The following is a 20,408-nucleotide window of genomic DNA, read 5'->3' on the forward strand; positions in this document are numbered from 1 at the left end:
GCCTTGCCCCGCCCCCACATCGGGATGTGGTTATTTGAGCCTTTCAGTTTGGATTTTGCATATATGAGAGTTTATTCTAACAGCCTGTAATTAGGGATATGGGAAAGGAAGAACATGGGAGAAGAAACGCCAATTTGGAGAACTACTTATTTGTAACTGATTTATAGATAAGATTTTTTAAAAGATATTTTTAAAATGTGAATTAATTTAGTGCAGAATCCTTTTGTAGCTTCATTTTTGCTCTGACCTAGAAAACGTTGGTTTTTCTTAGCATTTTATGACATTCACAGTAAATTCATCCAGCAATCAAGTTTGAATATTAGACAACAATGAGCCCTTATGTATACCAACTGTGACCATCTGCTGGGTGTCTTAAAACATATTCAAGACAGATTCTTCGTAAACGAGACTGACAAGGACCTAGTGCTTTTCCTGGAGCCAAGTCTTGGTGTTATCTTTGATTAGGTATTAAAGTCTTCCCCTTCCCCTCCACGTTTAGTCAGCTAGCAAGTCCTCTTGTAAAGTGCATGCTGATCTGTCCATTTTTGTCTGTCCCTTCTACAGCTCACTTATAAATAGTGTCCTAATGATATCTTGGTCTGTTTGTACTTTTCATATCCCAGTCAGATCATGTCATTTTCCTGTTCAGAGATCTTCAGTGGCTTCCTTATTAACATTGCCAACAAACAGAACCCCCAACTTTTATCTGTAAGTGCTGTTGTAAGAACTTCTATGAATTAGCCTGTGCTTAACTCTCTAGCCTCATCACATTTTTCCACTGTTACATAAATCTTTCTCTTGTCTCAGATCCTTGCTTGTTTTTTTTTTTTTTTTGATGGGAAGCGCCTTCAGATTTTCAGTCATTTAGATATGAGCTCAGATCCTCTTATGTTTACATTCTTCCTTGCTATGATGATTGAATTTTTTTTTTCTTTTTCCTTCACCTACAAGTGAGGAGCTTGGAGAGCAGGGACACCTGGTCTATCTTGTTTATCATCATTTACTTAAGTGCTGGTGCATAGTAGCTATTAAATAAATACTTGGTGATATTGAAAGTTACTTTAGATGAAATCATATGTTGATTATGAATTTACTGTCCATTAACCAACATTTATATAGTGTTTAAAACAACTAGGTCAGAAGGCTGTGAATTCTGACTGCCATTTACCTGCTACATGACCTTAGGCAGGTTGCCTAGCCTTGTGTCTTTTTTTTTCCTCATTTGTAAAATGGGAATAATATATTTTATCTCAGAATTTTGGGTTGCAAACAAGATACTACGTGAAAAATGCTTAGAAGAGCGCTTTGCATGTATTAAACAAATGTAAGCTACCAAAGATAATGTTGCATATTATTTTTTGAAGACTTGTGTTAAACTGTTTGAAATGCAGTTTGAGTTTTGCTGACTGCTTGCTATTGTTTACGGAGGAAATACTCTCCTAGTTCTATCTCTAAAGTCTAGGAAATTTAAATGAACATGGTATATTTGTTGAGTGTATCTCCTTACTGATCTTAATACAAAGAGGTTGCTCTTCGTATTAACTGAGATGCTCAATTCTAGGAACTTCAAGAAATACCTATCACAGGCTGTTCTAAAACCTGCCAGATACATAGTTTTAGGAGTGAAGGTGAATGGGGAGGGGACAGTCAGGGTTGTGTATAACCTGTCCACAGGAAAGGAATAAAGGAATGCAATCATAGTGTAGGATTTTATTTTCATCTACACTTGTTCTTATATACAGCTTCTGTACTCTAGCCATAACTGTGTGTGTTGCTATGGGACTTGTGTAGATTGTTATAAGCCTTGTACCAAGTAGTGAGGAGAGGAACTGTTTACTCATCTCTATACCAGCAGGTTTGTGGCACATAATAAATATATATTCAGTTGTCTTTTGAGTCATTTGCTATTATAAAGAATGCGTGCTGTTATAAAACTAGTTATAAAACAGTATATTTCATATTTTGTGATTTAATAATGAGAAATGAAGCAGCAAGTTAGAATCAGTGTTTTAAGAAATAACACTTTCTGTTTATTACTTGGCAACAATTAAATGAGTTTTGAGCTTTGTATTTTCTTTTTTTTTTTTTTAATTTTTTTTTTCAACGTTTTTTATTTATTTTTGGGACAGAGAGAGACAGAGCATGAACGGGGGAGGGGCAGAGAGAGAGGGAGACACAGAATCGGAAACAGGCTCCAGGCTCCGAGCCATCAGCCCCAGAGCCCGACGCGGGGCTCGAACTCACGGACCGCGAGATCATGACCTGGCTGAAGTCGGACGCTTAACCGACTGCGCCACCCAGGCGCCCCTGAGCTTTGTATTTTCAACTCTGATAAGCTTTCCCATTTTTTAAATTTATTTATTTTTTTTTTTTAACGTTTATTTATTTTTGAGACAGAGAGGCAGAGCATGAACAGGGGAGGGGCAGAGAGAGAGGGAGACACAGAATCTGAAACAGGCTCCAGGCTCCGAGCTGTCAGCACAGAGCCCGACGCGGGGCTTGAACTCACAGACCGTGAGATCATGACCTGAGCTGAAGTCGGACGCTTAACCGACCGAGCCACCCAGGCGCCCCAAGCTTTCCCATTTTTTATGTGCCACTTCTGGTTTGCTTTAAAGGTAGAGTGCTCCAGGTGTGTGATAATTGAGCTTTATAACATACAACCTACAAAATGTGTGTTGACTGACTGACTGTTATTGGTAAGGCTTCCAGTTTAACAGTAGGCTGTTAGCAGTTAAGTTTGGGGGAGTCAAAGTTACTTGCGGGTTTCTGAATGTATGGGAGGGTCAGCATCCCAAACCCCCCCATGTTGTTCAGGGGCCAACGGTTAATGATTTCCTGTATTTAGGACGTTTTACATTAATCTTGATTCTTATGGGCTATGACTTTGGTATTTAAAGTCAAGAGTTCATGTATATAGGGGTACAGTATCAGTATTTTAGTAGATGTTTCAAAGACTGTATTACACTGGATAAAAGAAACCCTGGAACCCTGTTAAAGAATTCTGTACAAAGTTGAGGCTCTACTGTTTAATAGCTAGATGGCCTTGCTTGGATGAGTTAATGCTTCTGACCCTCAGTTTTCTAATCCTTAAAATGAAGATTTTGGTGGTACTTAAGTTTCCTTTCACCTCTGGAATTTGGTGTGTAACTTGGAATTAATGTATATCTTTTCATTGTTAAAACTAAAAAAAAACCAAAAAACCCATAGTTTTCTAAAAAGGAAACAAATTACTTCTGTTTTTTAGAAATGACCCTAAAATGTGTTAATGTTTTGATGTATTTGAGATTTGTAGGTCATTTTATTTTATTTTTACATTTTTAGTTTTTATTTTTATTATTATTTTTTGGTATGTCATTTTAAAGTGGAATGCTTTGAAGAATGAATCAGGGCCATAGCCACATCAAGTTGTGCCCTTGGGGACTAGCAATGGCTGTCTAAAAACTAATCTGGGGGCACCTGGGTGGCTCAGTCGGGTAAGTGTCCGAATCCAGCTCAGTTCATGATCTTGTGGTTCATGAGTCTGAGCCCCACATCGGGCTGTATGCTGACAGCTCAAAGCGTGTAGCCTGCTTTGAATTCTGTATCTCCCTCTCTCACTGCCCCACCCCTATTTGTCCTCTCTCAAAAAATAAACATTAAGAAAACCGAAAAAAACGCTAATCTGGACCCTCTTTATCAAACCTGTGGGATTGCATCCCACAGAGAAGCGTGTGTGTATGTGTGGTGGAGGGGGTGCTCGTGCTCTTATTTTATTAAAATATAACCGACCTATAATATTGTATAAATTTAAGGTGTACCTTTTGATTTGATACATTTATATATTGCAATACGATAACCACCAGGATTTGATACACATATATATCTCAGTATGATTGCCACTATAGCGACAGCTAAAACCTCCCGTCATGTTCCATAATTATCATTTCTTATTTATGATGAGAACGTGGGAGGATTTCTTTTCTTCCTCCATGGTTTTTTTTGACTCCCCTTAAGGGGTTCCTTAGTCTTGAGCATATTCCATGACCCAGCAGTACTACTGAGGATACATTATGAAGATGGGTTCAAAGATTGAGCAATGTTATATTCATTGTGGCTCTGTTATTTTATGGTAGAAAATGTGTTACAGAAAATAGTCCCAACAGTAGGCCGGTCAATTTTGATATAGTCATTCAGTGAAATAATAGGTAGCTGTTAGTAATTATTGCCACGAAGAGATGTTCATTTTAATTTGAAGAAGTATGCAAGAGTGTGTAGCATATACATCAAATTAATATTTATATGTATATATACAGCTAAAAAGCAGGCTGAAACAGTGGCTATTGATGGTAAAGTTTTGGATCATTTTTGTTTTCTTTGGTAGGATGTGGTATTCACTGAAGAATATTTCAATAGCTTTATTGAGATACAATTCATATGTCAATTCATTGAAAGTGTACAATTCAGAAAAAATAAAGCAAGTTTATTGTAGACAAAGTGTACAGTTCATCTTAGTATATCCAGAGAGAAGTGCAGCCATTAGCACAATTTTAAAACGTTTTTATCCAGAACGTTTAATGCCAGAAAGAAACTCTGTACCCGTTAGCAGATACTTCCCACTTCTCCCCATTGTGTCTTCCTGTTTTCCCATAGGCAGTCCCTAACCTATTGCCCTGTCCTGAGTGTTTCATATAAGTGGAACTGTACAGTATGTGGTCTTTAATGACTGGCCTTTTCCATGTAGCATGTTTTCAAGGTTCATGTGTATTGTAGCATGTGATAGTGTTTCATTACTTTTTATTACCAAGTATTCCATTGTATTAATCTGTCCCATTTTATTTATCCATTCATCAGTGTGTAGATATATGGATAGTTTCACTTTTGACTATGAATAATGCCAGATTTGTGTGTATCAGTTTTTGCATGGACATGTTTTTACTTTTGTGGGAGTGGAATTCCTGGGTCAAATGATAACTTAGGTTTAATCCTTTCAGGAGTTGGCCAGACCATTGTCAAGTCAGCCATGCATCATTTAAACATTCCTACCAGCAATATATGAGGATTTTAATTTCTCTGTATCTTAGCCAAAATGTGTTCTCTTTTTTATTTGACCTATGCTAGTGGGTGTGAAGGTAGTATCTTGTGGTTTTGATTTACATTTTACTGGTGACTAATGATTTGAGAATCTTTTCATGTGTAAATGTTCTAAGCTTCTGTGCATAACAAATGATTTAGATTAATAAAGTTTTTCTCATTTAGAAAGGCATAGTTACTTAAATTTGGTATATTGATTAAAGATGCAGATTGAAGTATGACTTCTATAGTTGACTGTTGGACAAGATAGGGGTTAGAGGCACTGACCATGCAGTTGAAAACCTGCAAATAACTTTGACTCAAAAACTTGACTGCTAATCGCCTACTGTTAACTAGAAGTCTTATGAATAATTTAGTCAATTAGCAAATATTTTGTATGTTATATGTATTATATGCTGTATTCGTACAATAAAGTAAGCTAGAGAAAAAATGTAGTTAAAATTATGAGGAAAAGAAAATACATTTAACAATGCTGTTTAAAAAAAAAAAAAAATCCCTTCATAAGTGTGCCTGCACAGTTCAAGCCCATTTTGTTCAAGGGTCAGCTATAATGTGAGCATCATGAATAGTAAAATAATAGAAAGTAGAGCTTGAATTCTGAGTCTGGAGGAGGATCAGGGGAGAATTTTTTAAAACCTATTCAGCAAAAGTAAGAATAACAGTTATCCAAGGATAATCAAAAGGTGTGTATGCAAAGAAGGTGGTGTGAATTAGAACAAATATAAATTATTACATTGTATGAATAGAATTCTGTTAAGACTTTCAGATTGGATTAATTAATGATCTTAGCTATGTCTTATTTTGTGAGACAAGGCTTAAACAAGACATGACCAAATAAACAATATAATGTCACAGGGAGCAAGAATGGCAGTGTATATACTGTCTACTATAAGTAGAATTTTAAAGTCAGAGCATGAGGAGGAGAGAAGCATATAAGCCCAGTACACATGAATTTTGGCTACCATGATTTAAATAACACCAGTTCCCCCCAGCAACATTGTTCAGATTTCACATACCCTAGAATGTTAACTAATTGCATAAACTACAAAATTTGCCGCTAGCTCTTCAGTCCACAAGTCAAAATGTAAATAACAAATGCATAGCATGTCACTTTTTTCAAAAGACTTGGTGATTGGTCACTGTGCATCTGTTTTTCAATTCACACGTAGATGGCACAGTGTTTAGTGGTGGGGTTGCCTCTGTCTCTCAGTGATATACTTGCCCAGGTTACACTTAAAGAACCAAATCGGGAATTAGCCAACATAGATGAAAGTGCAGCAGAGAAACAGTAACACTAGAAGCAAAATTTGAACGAATGTAAATCGAGTTAACAGCAGAAATCGCTAACCTTCGAATGCAGACATGCTGCATTTGGAGAGACTGGATATGCAGCCAGAGGAATTTGTGAAGGCAAGCTTATCAACACAAATGAGGAAAGTGGTTGTAATAAAAGGGATAAAGATGTCTCAGAGGAAATGATGCCAACAAAAAACATTAAAGATATTTCACAACATTGAAAGTGCAAAGGATAAAATGTTGGAAGCTGATCAGGCTTAGAAAGGAGTATGACAGTTCGCCAAGGCATAGAAAATATGCTCACTCTACACATGAGTTATGTGATCAGAAGAAGGCAAGAACCATTCAAATTATTTCAGCTTAGTTTTTTTTCTAATGTTTTCAATTACAATGTACCCTAAGTACTAGTTTTACTATTTTTTTTTAATTTCATGTCTTTTCACTGTCAGAAATAGTGTTTAATGTTTTGACAATTTTTAAAAGTTATGGAACAATCATAATTTTTCCCATTGCATGGTCATTTTTTAAGTCTTATGTTGTCATGCAAAGTGAGGACTGCCTGTTTTGAGAAAGAAAAATAATCCAGGTAAATTTAATTGTCAAACCTTTATATGGTAAGTAATATCATGGTAGAATCTGTCTTTTGAATAGCTTTTAGGTTTAGAGTCATCTTAAAATACCCCATGTTTGAAGTTCTAAAACATTTTTCTATAATTTTATTAAGTATTTAAGGTCCCTACCACTTTTGGAAGTTCCTGATGCCAATTTTGAGCCCGTTGGGCATTTTGAACTGTAAGGGATGATGCTTTGTACATTGCTACTTAGTATCCAGCCTTTTCAGTTGTCTTTCCATCTTCTACTCTGATGGTATTGTCTTTCTTGTTGCCTTTGGCTTTATGGGTTGTTTTTGTAAGGTTTTAGGAGAGATAATTTATGTTGAATTGCTTTGGTCTAAATAGAAGTATATTTGTGATGGAGATTTAACCCAAGTTATTTACTTGGAATTTGAAACATGTAGGAAGAATTGTTTTACTATTTTAACTAAATGTGTTTTTCTAATTTGAGAAGATAGGTAGGAATGCATGATTCCTAGTAAAAGGCTGAATTTCTGGATCAAATGAGATAATGATTAAATGTGCTTTAATCAGTGTGTAGTTAAAAATTCATGTATACAGGGATATTCCTAAATTACAGAATTTAAATTATAAAGCTGACTGTTGTATGCACTGGCTTTACTTAAATAGAGCTCCATGTCTCTTTTTAATTAAAATATCATCCTAAAGCCTTTTAAAATACTCTAACTGGAGTGATACCTGTAGTCATTAGGTCCCTAATTCTTAAAGAATTTCACCAGGTAAGTAATTTGACATGTACGTAATAATTTCTATCTTAAATTGTAGCACATTTTAGAGGAAACGAATAGTATCTGGTTTTCCTCTTCCTTTGGAGAATACATACACATCAAATAGCATAACACAAAAACTCCCACATACTGGTGCATCTTCCTTTATGGAACTGACAGACTTCCGCGGGACTGACTGAGGGAGATACAAGGGGTCTGTTCTGGAGAACATCTCCAGTGCGTGCACACACAGTTTATTCTCATCATCCACAGACTCCATATTTGTGAATTTGCCTGCTCACTGAAAATATATTTGTAATCCCACATCAGTCAGTACTCATGGTGCCTTCATGTGCAAGCAAAACGGCAAAAAATTTGAGTAGTTTGATGCACACATTCCTAGCTGAGGCTGACCATGGCAGTACTTTGCCTTCTTCTTGTTTTCACTCTCTGACTGTAAACAAGTGTCCTTTTTGCAGTTTTCTGTAGTGCTATAATTTTTGCATTTTTGTGCTTTGTTTGTTGGTCGTTATGCAGTTTGGAGTAGCCCCCAGATATGGTGCCGAGGTGCTATTTAGTGTTCCTAAGTGCAAGAAGGCTGTTTTGTGCCATATGGAGAAAATCTGTGGTGTAGAAGTTGAAGCTATGAGTTCATTATTAGTGAGTCACTAATACATATTAAGAGATCTTTAAACAGAAACATGTGAAAAACCAGGTTATGTATTGCTTGGTGACAAGGTGACCAGAGGCTCACAGGAACCCTACCCTGTGTTTTCCCTTGGGCAGTGGTGTGCATTATTCATTAATTCAGTGTGTGGTGACTTTGTAGAACACACTACCACAAATAAAAGAGTGACTTTAATGAGTATATGAATGAACAAATTAACCAGCTATAACCTCTGATTTCCTTCACTGAATAAAGTAAAATTCTTACCGTATTTTATTTCAAAAGCCTGCGTGTACACACACACACACACACACACACACACACACAGTAATGTACCTCATTGACAGTATTTTGAATTGTGCCTTGTACCAGATTACATTGAAATTAGTATTTGGGGTGATAATGCAATTTTATCACAGTTCTTTTCATTTTGGGGCTTTTAAAAATTATAAATTATACATAAAATTTACCGTTGTAACCATTTTTAAGTGTATAGTTCAGTGGCATTAAGTACGTTCACATCGTGCAACTTAAGTGTTTTTTTAATACGGGACTGTGGATCCTAGGAGCTTATGATTGAATTTAACAAAAGTATTTGAACTTAAATCTAATGAATCATTTGTGTCTGCCCTTTAATTTATGTAAGATTTTTACTGCATTTTGGGTTAAGAATTGTCTAGAATTGCATCCTAGGGTAGTACTGTTTAATAACTTACATATTTGAGAATGCTTTGCACTCACATTTTTCTCCCTCTCCTTTTTTAGTGCTTTTTTAGGCCCAAAGGATATATTTCCTTACTCAGAAAATAAGGAAAAGTACGGCAAACCAAATAAACGAAAAGGCTTTAATGAAGGTTTATGGGAGATAGATAATAATCCGAAAGTGAAATTTTCAAGTCAACAGGTGCGTCATATTACATTAACATTTAGTTTAGTATCATTTATTCAGTCTTGGGGGATAATCGCTATTCTAGCTTCAGGAAAATCAATATTAAAAGCCTTGTAAATTTCAGATTAAATTGTGCTTATTTGTGAGGTTGAATCTTGACCTTTCATATCTAGATGAACTGATGAAAATGTTACCTTCATGGGTAAACAGAATACTGGAAAATACTCAGTTATTTAAGTCCTTCTGATTGATTATTTAATGTGTCATCGAATTTAAAGCCATATGTACTGTTCTCTGAAATTTAGGTAGTATAACTTGAAGAGTGTATTTTTTTCTTACTCGTTTTTTTTTAAACTTTATTTTTATTTATTTTGAGAGAAGGGGAGAGAGAGGGAGAGACAGAATAGAATCCCAAGCAGGCTCTGTGCTCGGAGCACAGAGCACAATGCAGGGTTTGATCTCACGAACCATGAGATCATGACCTGAGCTGAAATCAAGAGTCGGACACTTAACCAACTGAGCCACCCAGGAGCCTCTTTTTCTTACTCATTTTAATTCCTAAATCCATAAAATTGTATTAGACTACAAACCTCATATGGGTTAAATTAAATATGTGACAGAAGTACTGATAGCACTGTGCAAAGTATACTTCATGTTTTTGGTGTTTAGAAGAGCAGCCTTAAACTTTCTTTTTAATCTGTTTTTTGTGTATCCAGAGGTTTTGTTCATTTAAATTAGATTGAGAAAGAGGCATCTGGCTGGTAGTCAGTAGAGCATGCGACTTTTGATCTTGCGGTCACGAGTTCAAACCCCACGTTGTATGTAGAGCTTACTTTAAAAAAATAAATAATAAGACTGAGGTAGTAAGAACTAAAAGATATAGTAGCAAAAAGTAGCATGTGCCATGCTGCTTCTTACCTTTAGAGAACTTTTCAGGTGCTATTCTGTCTGGAAGGTTTTAAATCTTACAATGGTGCTCCAGGAGTGCATTAGATGATCCTGAGTACCTTCATTATCACCCAAATTTATTTGTTAATCATACCATATTATGTTTGCTTTTGTACTTAACTGCCACGGGTTATTAGCTCCATGAACAAAGAAGTTGTCCTATGTGCCTGGCGTTGTCATATGCATGGCAAGAATAAGTATTCACTAAATACTGTTCCATGAATGTAAGACTGGATGGTTTCCCCATCATTGTTGCCTCAGCTGTATAATGGGAGTCCAAAGACACTGAATTGATTATTTCCTGAAACTAACGGTTTGTAACTTCACTTGGATCATGTGTCCTGTGATTGTGATTGTACCTTCAAGGACTTTTTCATCCTCCAGATAGCCCAGCATGGTCACCCTATCCTATGTTCCTATGTACCTACTTAATCTCCGGGTGGTTTTCACCATCTATATTTGGGATTTTCCATTTCACAATGAAATTTTTGGTGGTTTGTGTGCATGAAACCTAGCAATGTTCTGTCCTTAACAAAGTATGAATGATTGTGCTGATGTGGTATACTCTGTGTTTCTGGCCCAGATAGGTCCCCAGTGGCACATACCTAGGATATGGAGAAAGCAGTGAACCTCAAACATAACAAAACATAATAGAAAAGTTGGCCATCATGATTTACAAAAATTTGTAGTGCTAGAAGTAATTTGGGGGGATGCTTTTATATTTCTTGTTGTAACTTTATCATTTTGTGGGTTATCAGCATTGCCTTTTTTATAAAAGAGGCAAAAAAGTTTAGGCTTGAAAAGGAAACCATTAGAAAGGGGCACAGTTTAGACTGCAGTGCTGTCGTCGTATAGACCTGTGCTTACCCTCACCTCCCAGTGTGTACTGTGTTTATCTCTGTTACTCATCTTTTTAGGCCCTAGTAGATCTTCTGTGTAAGTATCTTGTCATCTGGGGGTATGTTCTCACCCCTGCCCCGAGCCCAGAGGAATCGCTGGCCTGATTGAATTATGGTTCATGAATTTGGGGGGGGGGGGGAATGATGATTGGACTCCCATTCAGTACCTCCTATTAAATCAGAATCCTGTCTCAAGAGTCTGAATTTTAAATAAACTAAATATGAGATATAGATCAAAGTCTTTCAAGAAAGCTCTTGTATGTCCTTTGCTAAGGCTCTAAGATAAGTTTCTCTTTAGAAGGTGCCAGTAGTTGAATACAGTATAGGTCTGTGCTATTCTAAATCACGTTACATTGTATCTTGTTGGAATTTTATTGGTTAGAACACTAGAATGGTCTTCTTTGTAATGTTACTTCCATTTCTGCCTCACTGTTTTATCCTTTACACTCAGTTATAGGAATACAGCCCCTTATAATACTTTTCTAAAGGAATAATAGAATTTAAAGCTTTTTAAAAAATTGTATATGTTAAAAGCATTTTGTGGAACAGAAATGAAGATACTTTTATAACTTGTAAATAGGCTTTTGAATTTTTTCATGGGTAGAAAATTTTGAAATGGGGTAAAATCGTACTTTGTGAAGTTAATAGACCTGGTCGTTTATAGGCATCAACTAAGCAATCGAATGCATCATCTGATGTTGAAGTTGAAGAAAAAGAAACAAGTGTTTCAAAGGAAGATACTGACCATGAAGAAAAAGCCAGCAATGAGGTATGTTTAATTTCTCTTACATTCTAAACCCATTTTGTTGCAAGAAAGAAATTGGAAAATGGGTTGATCATTTGATCTCATAATAGAAAGTAATCTTTAAAGTACTTGAGTACTGAATGAGAAAGTGTTTAAAACTTATTTCCTTGTGTGAATATTAAACACTGTATTGTAAAATAATTTTTGCATCTTTATGGTGCATGGCTGGGGCCATGGTTGGGGCGCCTGGCTGGCTCAGTCGGTAGAGCATGCAACTCTCGATCTTGAGGTCATGAGTTCAGGAGCAGAGATTACTTCCAAAAAAGGGGGAAAAAAAAGATGCACGGATATATTTATTTGAAGTTGTTTCGCTGTGCAAAATATGAGGTCCACCCATAAGAGAGTGGGTTACTGTTTATTAGGAATCTTTTTCAAGATATTGTGGGATGGGGGGGGATACTAGAAAAGGCATTAAACTGAATTTTGTTAAATCTAGGTTTACTTCCATCTCTATTTGATTATCTTTGAGGGGAGATGCTCACCTGAGCCTTTTTCCGGTCTTGTGGGTTGTTAGATGATCTCCAGAGTCTCAGCCATTTAAAATTTACAACCCTAAAATGTAGAAAAAAGTCGTTTTGTAAATTTAAAAAGACAAACTTCCATGTGTACTAGCAAGCATGACCTCTATTTTATCTGACAGAGGGAAGTGTTTTTTTTTTTTTTTTTTTTAAAGACACTGACTATTACTTTCACTTTTATGATATTGCTTTCAAATTTCAGAGAAACAAAACAAGTTTCCCTAGCGCCTTTAGTGAAATATGCTGTTATTTTTAGTTTAAGAAATTTTCTTTAAGTCTTGATATAATTTGTTCAGTTTCATCTGTATGTATATTTTTTCAATTTTAGGATGTGACTAAAGCAATTGACATAACCACTCCAAAAGCTGCCAGAAGAGGGAGAAAGAGAAAGGTAATGTTATTGCTTAACCACGGGAATCTTTTTTTTTCCCTTCAAATTTATTTATTTTGAGAGAATGCAAGTGAGGGAGGTGCAGAGGGAAAGAGAAAGAATCCCAAGCAGGCTCCACAACACCAGCACAGAGACTGATGTAGGGCTCGAACTGTTGGATCAGCAGATCCTGACCCGAGCTGAAGCTTGGTGCGTAACCTACTGAGCTGCCCAGGTGCCCCTTAACCACAGGGATCTTAAAATAATTTTTATTTTAGTTGAATTGAGGAAGGTAGAGATAATGAAACCTTACTTTTTTTAAGTTTAGAGTTGGCCCTTTTCTCCAAATCCTTCATTTTATTAAAGGGTAGGTTATACTGTTCAGTTACGAAAACTAGCTGTTTCTTTTTAGTGACAGCACCCTTAAGATGAATAGTAAAGGAAACAAAATGCATCTGTTTTCATTGCTTTTTTTTTTTTTAGTTTTTTTTTTTCAACTTTTTTTTTTTTTATTTATTTTTGGGACAGAGAGAGACAGAGCATGAACAGGGGAGGGGCAGAGAGAGAGGGAGACACAGAATCGGAAACAGGCTCCAGGCTCCGAGCCATCAGCCCAGAGCCTGACGCGGGGCTCGAACTCACGGACCGCGAGATCGTGACCTGGCTGAAGTCGGACGCTTAACCGACTGCGCCACCCAGGCGCCCCTGTTTTCATTGCTTTTAATGACACTTCAACTCTTCTTTGTAAAATAGATAATAATGTATATTCAAGGTTTTTGAGAGGATTAAGTGAATTAACACGTTACATATCCATAATAAATCCTGATACACAGTAATATCTGTGTATTGTTCATTCTAATATTAGCAACATTGTTGCATAAAATGAGACTGTGTGACACTTGAGTGGGAGGTACAGTCTGCTTTTAATTAATGTAGTAAGTGGGACGCCTGGGTGGCTCAGTAGGTTGGGTGTCCTACTTCATCTCAGGTCATGATCTCGCAGTTTGTGAGTTCGAGCCCCACGTTGGGATCTGTACTGACAGCTCAGAGCCTGGAGCCAGCTTCTGATTCTGTGTCTCTCTCTCTCTCTGCCCCTCCACCGCTCAAGCTCTGTCTCTCTTTCAAAAATCAACATTTAAAAAAAATAATAAAAAATAAGTTTCTTCTTCCCTATATGAAGTTTTGTTCTTCACCTTTTTCTAACCTATTTAGTCTCAGACTATCATATGCCAAAGATTCAAGGAAAACTAAGGCTTCGGTATCTTGTGAGGAAGTAAAATATGAAAACAAATAATTGTGGCTTTTTATTTCCTGTGGAAGGGGCTATGATGACTTTAACAAGATTTTAAACATAGGCTGAGTCTTGTCAGGCAGATGGAGGCGGGAGGAGGGGAACAATATTTCACATGCATCCTCTTTTAAAGCAATGTGAATGATGGAGACTGGATTGGGATGGTGAGACAAATTCACGGATTAATTCATTCAGAATTTTAGTACTGACCTCACAGGTGTAGGCAGAGAGTGGAGTAGTATTGAATAAAGGAGATAAGGTCTCTGTTTTCATTGAACTTACATTTTTGTTGAGACACAATACATACATAAAGTAAGAGTTAAAATGGGGTGTTACGATAGTAATAACTAAGTCATGAAAGGCTTTTCTAAGGAGTTAGCATGAGATTGGAAGGAAGAGGGACCTTCTAGCCGGTTGTTTGGTAGTTTGGAATGAGAAACGGGATTTAAGAGCACTTCAGGAGGTAAAGTTGATGGTTGATTGGAAGTGAGTGGGAAGAAGGAATCTAGGATGACTCCAGGGTTGGCTTGGTTTTGGGAGCAGAGGCGTGGGGAGGAGGAAATGAAACATCTAGGGGAATTGGACTGAAGATACATTGTTTTGATATCAAAAGGGGAAAAGGTAAAAGTTAAAGATGTAGTCACTGATAGAAAGACAGGAAATAGATGAGGTAGTCACGGGAGAAAGTTTACTAGGAAGAATGCAGAAACCAGAACCCTGAGGGAACATAATGGAGATGAGAAGTTGCTTTGTAAAGTTAAGGCTGAGAGGGGTGCCTGGGTGGCTCAGTTGGTTAAGCGTCTGACATCAACTCAACTATGATCTCAAGGTTCATGGGTTCGAGCCCTGCATCAGGCTCTGTGCTGACAGCTCAGAGCCTGGAGCCTGCTTTGGATTCGGTGTCTCCCTCTTTATCTGTGCACTTCCCTGCTTGCACTGTCTCTCAAAAAACAAACATTTAAAAAAATTAAAAAAAAAAAAGGCTGAGAATGAACTATCAAAAAAAGGAGGATGTCAAGCTAAACAAGGGAGGAATTTTTTTTTAATGTTTTAATGTTTATATTAGAGAGAGAGGGTGTGGGGGGTGGGCATGGGTGTGCGAGGTAGGGGGGCGGGGGAAGGGCAGAAAGAGACAGAATCTGAAGCTCTGAGCTTTCAGCACAAAGCCGGATGTGGGACTTGAACTCACATGCTGAGCCTCGAAATCATGACCTGAGCCGAAGTCAGAGGCTTAACTGACTGAGCCACCCCGGTGCCCTGGGAGGAGAGAATTTTTTTAAAAAGGGGAGTGGTCAGTTATGTCCTGGTAATGGAGAGGATACTGGAAGATGTTTGACAGTTGGGCTTCCCCAGATACTTTTTTTTTTTTTTTAAGTTTGCTTATTTTTGAGAGAGCACAAGTGGAAAGGGGCAGAGAGGAGGGGGATGGGGGGAGACACAGAAACCAAAGGCTCCAGGCTTTGAGCTGTCAGCACACAGCCTGACGTGGGGTTCGAACTCACTAATGGTGAGGTCAGGACATGAGCCAAAGTCATAGGCTTAACCCGCTGAGTCAGCCAGGCACCCCTGCCCCAGGATACTTAAAGTCAAATGGTAAGGGCAGATGAAGGAGGTTGGAGAATAAAATATTTAATGGTAGAGTTACGCTGTTTTTGAAATTTTTGAAGGGAAGTAGAATGCAGCATTAGGGATTTGCATGGTTAAAGTGAAAAGATATGGTGAAAGATTTAACAAGTTGTTTGCAAAGCTAGGAAAGATTAAAGGTATGGAACAAGTATGAAATGTTGTAGTAAAGAGATGTTGGATGAGAGAAGGGAGGGGTACATTTGAAGGAAGAAACATAACAGGGAGAAGGAGATGGACATCGCATCGTTTTTAACATTAAAGGGAAATGTGGAAAAGGTTATTTAAAAATTCTAGGCAGGGGCGCCTGGGTGGCCTAGGCGGTTAGGCATCTCACTGTTGATTCCAGCTCAGTTCATGATCTCCTGGTTTATGAATTTGAGCCCCAAGTTGTACTGTGTGCTGTGACAGCGTAAGGCCTGCCTCTCTCTCTCTCTCTCTCTCTCTCTCTCTCTCTCTCTCTCTCTCTCTCTCACACTCTCTCTCTCTCTCACTCTCTCTCTCTCTCTCACTCTCTCTCTCTCTCACTCTCTCTCTCTCACTCTCTCACTCACTGTCAGCCTCTCTCTGTGCTTCCCCTACTCGCTCTCAAAAATAAATTAAAAAAAAAAATTCTAGGGAGACTAGGGAATTGAGGGAATTCCTTCCCCCTGGCCTCAATCTCTTCTACACTGCCCAGTTCAAGGGAGGACTACATGTATAAGGCAGGAAGGAAGGATAGAAAGTTCATGCTGGTGAGGGGAGAAGAGGGCATACACAACAGGGTAAAGGTATTAATGGATGGCTTGGAGATTTCCAACCTAGAGGCATTAAATGAATGCATGTTTGTGTAGGGTTTTTTTTTTTTTTTTTTTTTTCCAGCAGATCTCAGCATCAGGGAATAATAGAGCAGAAAAGGTAGAGTTTTACAGTAATTCTTTGCTGGAGATTTGTGGGACAGGTGCAGTAAAACAAGAATGCAGAGGACTTGAGGATGCATATGAATAGTATAATCTCATGGGGTGTTTTGTGGGAGGGGGTGCTTTAGGTAAGTTTAGGTAAGATGATGAAGGGAGTAGCTACAGAGTGGGGTGATAAATGAGTGCAGGTGTCAAAGGGTTAGAGGTCTCTGTGAATCAAGTAAAATATAGAAGAAATTTGCAGTGTATTTACATTTAAGATTTGGATATTTGTATATTTGAAATAACTTAGTCTTTTTTTTTTTTTTGAGCTAAACAGTTGATTTTATTTTCATAAGGAAAGGTTTTGAGTTGCCTAATTTTTCTAACAGTGAAGAATACATCTTCATGATAGGGCTGGTTTTTTTATTCAGTATTAGTGTTAATATCTTTTTATTTATGATACTAATTATTTATGAATTTGTTACCTCTTATTGGTATCTTCTCCAAAAGATCCATTCTACCTTTAATTCTTGTATGATGTCTTGATTTATTTTCAAAAATAGAAAGTGTAAATAAAGAGAGGTGTGTGTTTTTTGTTTTTGTTTTTTGCACTGAAAAGCTCGTCAGTTTGAACTGCATTTTAGAAGATTTTGCCCTCTTAACACCTCACTAGGAAGAGTTGTCATACAGTCTTGGGTTCTCAACCTTAGGTACGTAGGGAGCTTGGTAATGGTAAACAAAGAAAAAACAGGTGCCTGGTTCCCCACCAGGGGAGCTATTGAATCAAGATGGGGGGGGGGTGGTATGTAAATTATTAAAATTCTAGAAATACAACCTTAGCTAATGTTTAAGGGAGCAATTTTTGTAATGTTCCTTGAGAACAGTTCAGGGGTGAATGTAGCTGAGTTAATTGACTTTTGATAATGCTCTAAATATGCATTGTTGTTTTCCCAGTATACAAACAAAAATAATGTTTAAAATAAAAAAGATTCTTAGGAGTGGGATTACTGGGGTGCCTGGCTGGCTCAGTCAGAAGAGCCTGACTCTTCATATCTAGGGGTTGTAAATTTAAGCACCACCTGGGGTATAGAGATTACATAGATAACTAAAACTTAAAAAGTAGGATTGATAAATCAGAAATTTGCCTGTTTATTGCTGATATAAAGATACTCTTTGAGAAAGTGTTGCCTGTTTATTGATCATTAGTAATCAGTATATGATTTCTTCATTTCCTTACCAATACTGGGCATTATCTCTTAAATGTTTGTGAATCAGATTGTTGATTAAAAGATTTTTAAGTTGTTTTGTCAATAAGATTGGATTGTGCATGTCTTTTCATGCTTTATTGCCTTTTTTTGTTAATTTAGTTAATGCTGAATTTTAAATAATGGGTCATGGGGAAGCAGCTCCTAAGGGCCCCTCCCATCCTTGTCTTTGTTTTCTTCACTGTCTCTTTCCTCCCATTTCCATCATGATCAGTTGTTTGCATTTCCTTTCTAATTGGTGGTTTTAACCTTTGTTCTACTCTACTGCTTGACTCCATTAAACTGACTCATTTTGGGCTCTTGTCTCTTCAGGCATCATAGTTTGCAAAGGGGCACTGCAATTGATTACTGTAGTAAATCACTCTTTACAGAAAATAGTAACTCCTAGAGAAACACAGCAGATCTCAGTCTTAATTCAAAAGTAAAACATGGGGCGCCTGGGTGGCGCAGTCGGTTAAGCGTCCGACTTCAGCCAGGTCACGATCTCGCGGTCCGTGAGTTCGAGCCCCGCGTCAGGCTCTGGGCTGATGGCTCGGAGCCTGGAGCCTGTTTCCGATTCTGTGTCTCCCTCTCTCTCTGCCCCTCCCCTGTTCATGCTCTGTCTCTCTCTGTCCCAAAAATAAATTAAAAAATGTTAAAAAAAAAACAAAAAAAAAAAAAAACAAAAGTAAAACATGTATATATTAACAAAGTTAAAGAATAAGAAATATCAGCAACTTAATTTCTTCCCTTTACTAATATTAGAATATTAACTTAAGTTCCCTCATAAGTACACAGTGTAAAGTGTTAGGATTTTAAGATACTCGGTGAAAGTACATTTATAAGCATGTGTGGGTTAAGCGTATTATACTTGGGTCATCATTTTGCATCGAGTGTTAGCTGTATTTTTACAAATTGGTGTTTTTTAGCCTGAGAACATCTAAAAAGTGATGTTTTTTGTTTTTGTTTTGCTAATGTTTATTTTTGAGAGAGAGACAGCGTGAGCGGGGGAGGGGCAGAGAGAGGGAGACACAGAATCAGAAGCAGGCTCTAGGCTCTGAGCTGTCAGCACAGAGCCCAGTGCAGGGCTTGAACTCACGAACCACGAGATCATGACCTGAGCTGAAGTCAGATGCTTAACTGACTGAGCCACCCAAGTGCCCCTGATGTTTTTTGTTTCTTAGAATTGTTCACTAGAGTCTGCTAGTTGTGGTGTTTGGGGATGTCGCTCTGATGAGTACTGAAAAATAACAATCATGTACAAGTTACAGTTATATGTAAACTTTGTATCATAAAGTGGGATATCTTTGCTGTTGAATTAAATTTGAAATGCCTACTGTTTGCTAAGTAAGTTAATTAAATCTTTGTGATTCAGGCAGAAAAACAAGTAGAAACTGAGGAGGCAGGAGTAGTGACAACAGCAGCAGCATCTGTTAATCTGAAAGTGAGTCCTAAAAGAGGGCGACCTGCAGGTAGGATTATTAATGTTTAAATCTCTGGCTTGTGATTAATATTTCAAACCATTACAGCGTTGTACCTCAGATACCTTCGAATAGGTGGATAGGTAATTGGTTATGGATAATATATACATTTCAAGGGAGATAAACATGGTTTCTGCTTTATGATAAAGTATTTAGATTTAAAATAATTGCTTGGGACTGTTTTCATTTTGTTTTACCTAAATGTCTCCTAATAGCTGCAAATGAGGCTGTGGTGAGATGAAATTCCATGAATGATGGATCTGTTTTACCTCTCACCGTAGAAAGCATAAGCTTCACTGTAGTTTGGAAGGATATGTCTCTAATAGTAAGGCAAAGTAAAACAAAGAAAATTAACAAAATAGAGCCCATTTTTTTCTACTCCATAATAGGATTCTTTGAAAAGGGAAAATCCATAATACCCAGAAAAATCCTGAGATTTGTTTCCATAATTTTTATTTTGGAATTTAATATTTTAATGGATCAAATTAGTGGTGTTAGAAAATTCAGTGAATTATACAGATTTTCAGAGATGTAAATGTACCATATATACACAGTATTGTAATATGTATATGGAGATTGACTATAAGTGGTATTGTTATAAAGTTGAATTTTGTGATATTTCTGTTAAAACAATGAAGGATGTTCTTTGAAGTCCTCTCAGACATACTAAGGACAGATTGAAAATTACTCTGTTGATTGACCCCTTTTAAATATTCTGTTGTTGCTCATTTGAATCATTGGGGGATATTTTCTTTAAAACTTAATAAATAAGATAGTATCTGTAATAAACCACTAACCAATATTCTTATAGTACATACCATTTGTAATCTTTATATGTGAGAATTGCATCTTAAAAGGAAAAGTGGGTAGTTACTGACTTTGTTTTTCCTTGTGAATGTTAGCTACAGAAGTCAAGATTCCGAAACCAAGAGGCAGACCCAAAATGGTAAAACAGCCCTGCCCTTCAGAGAGTGACATGTGAGTTTATTTTTAATGTAGGATATTTGCTGTTACTTTTTAGTAATTCTAAAAATTATGGGAAAAAAACTATTGAAAAGTTTTTCATTGTGTAAAAAGTAAA

The 20,408-nt window shown here is 37.1% G+C and overlaps 1 protein-coding gene across 5 annotated transcripts in view; it reads left to right on the forward strand.

Annotated features, from left to right (window-relative positions):
- The window catches only part of PSIP1 (PC4 and SRSF1 interacting protein 1), a 40,702-nt gene that overhangs the window by 6,203 nt on the left and 14,091 nt on the right, over window positions 1–20,408 (forward strand). For all 5 annotated transcript variants that reach the window (XM_058695295.1, XM_058695298.1, XM_058695297.1 and 2 more), the window contains exons 4-8: window positions 9,144–9,282; window positions 11,779–11,883; window positions 12,766–12,828; window positions 19,222–19,318; window positions 20,230–20,305. In XM_058695295.1, the coding sequence (XP_058551278.1) occupies window positions 9,144–9,282; window positions 11,779–11,883; window positions 12,766–12,828; window positions 19,222–19,318; window positions 20,230–20,305 (480 nt within the window). The remainder of the gene's footprint in view (window positions 1–9,143; window positions 9,283–11,778; window positions 11,884–12,765; window positions 12,829–19,221; window positions 19,319–20,229; window positions 20,306–20,408) is intronic.

The sequence above is a fragment of the Neofelis nebulosa genome, chromosome 12, assembly GCF_028018385.1.
Source record: "Neofelis nebulosa isolate mNeoNeb1 chromosome 12, mNeoNeb1.pri, whole genome shotgun sequence".
NCBI classification, from domain to species: domain Eukaryota; kingdom Metazoa; phylum Chordata; class Mammalia; order Carnivora; family Felidae; genus Neofelis; species Neofelis nebulosa.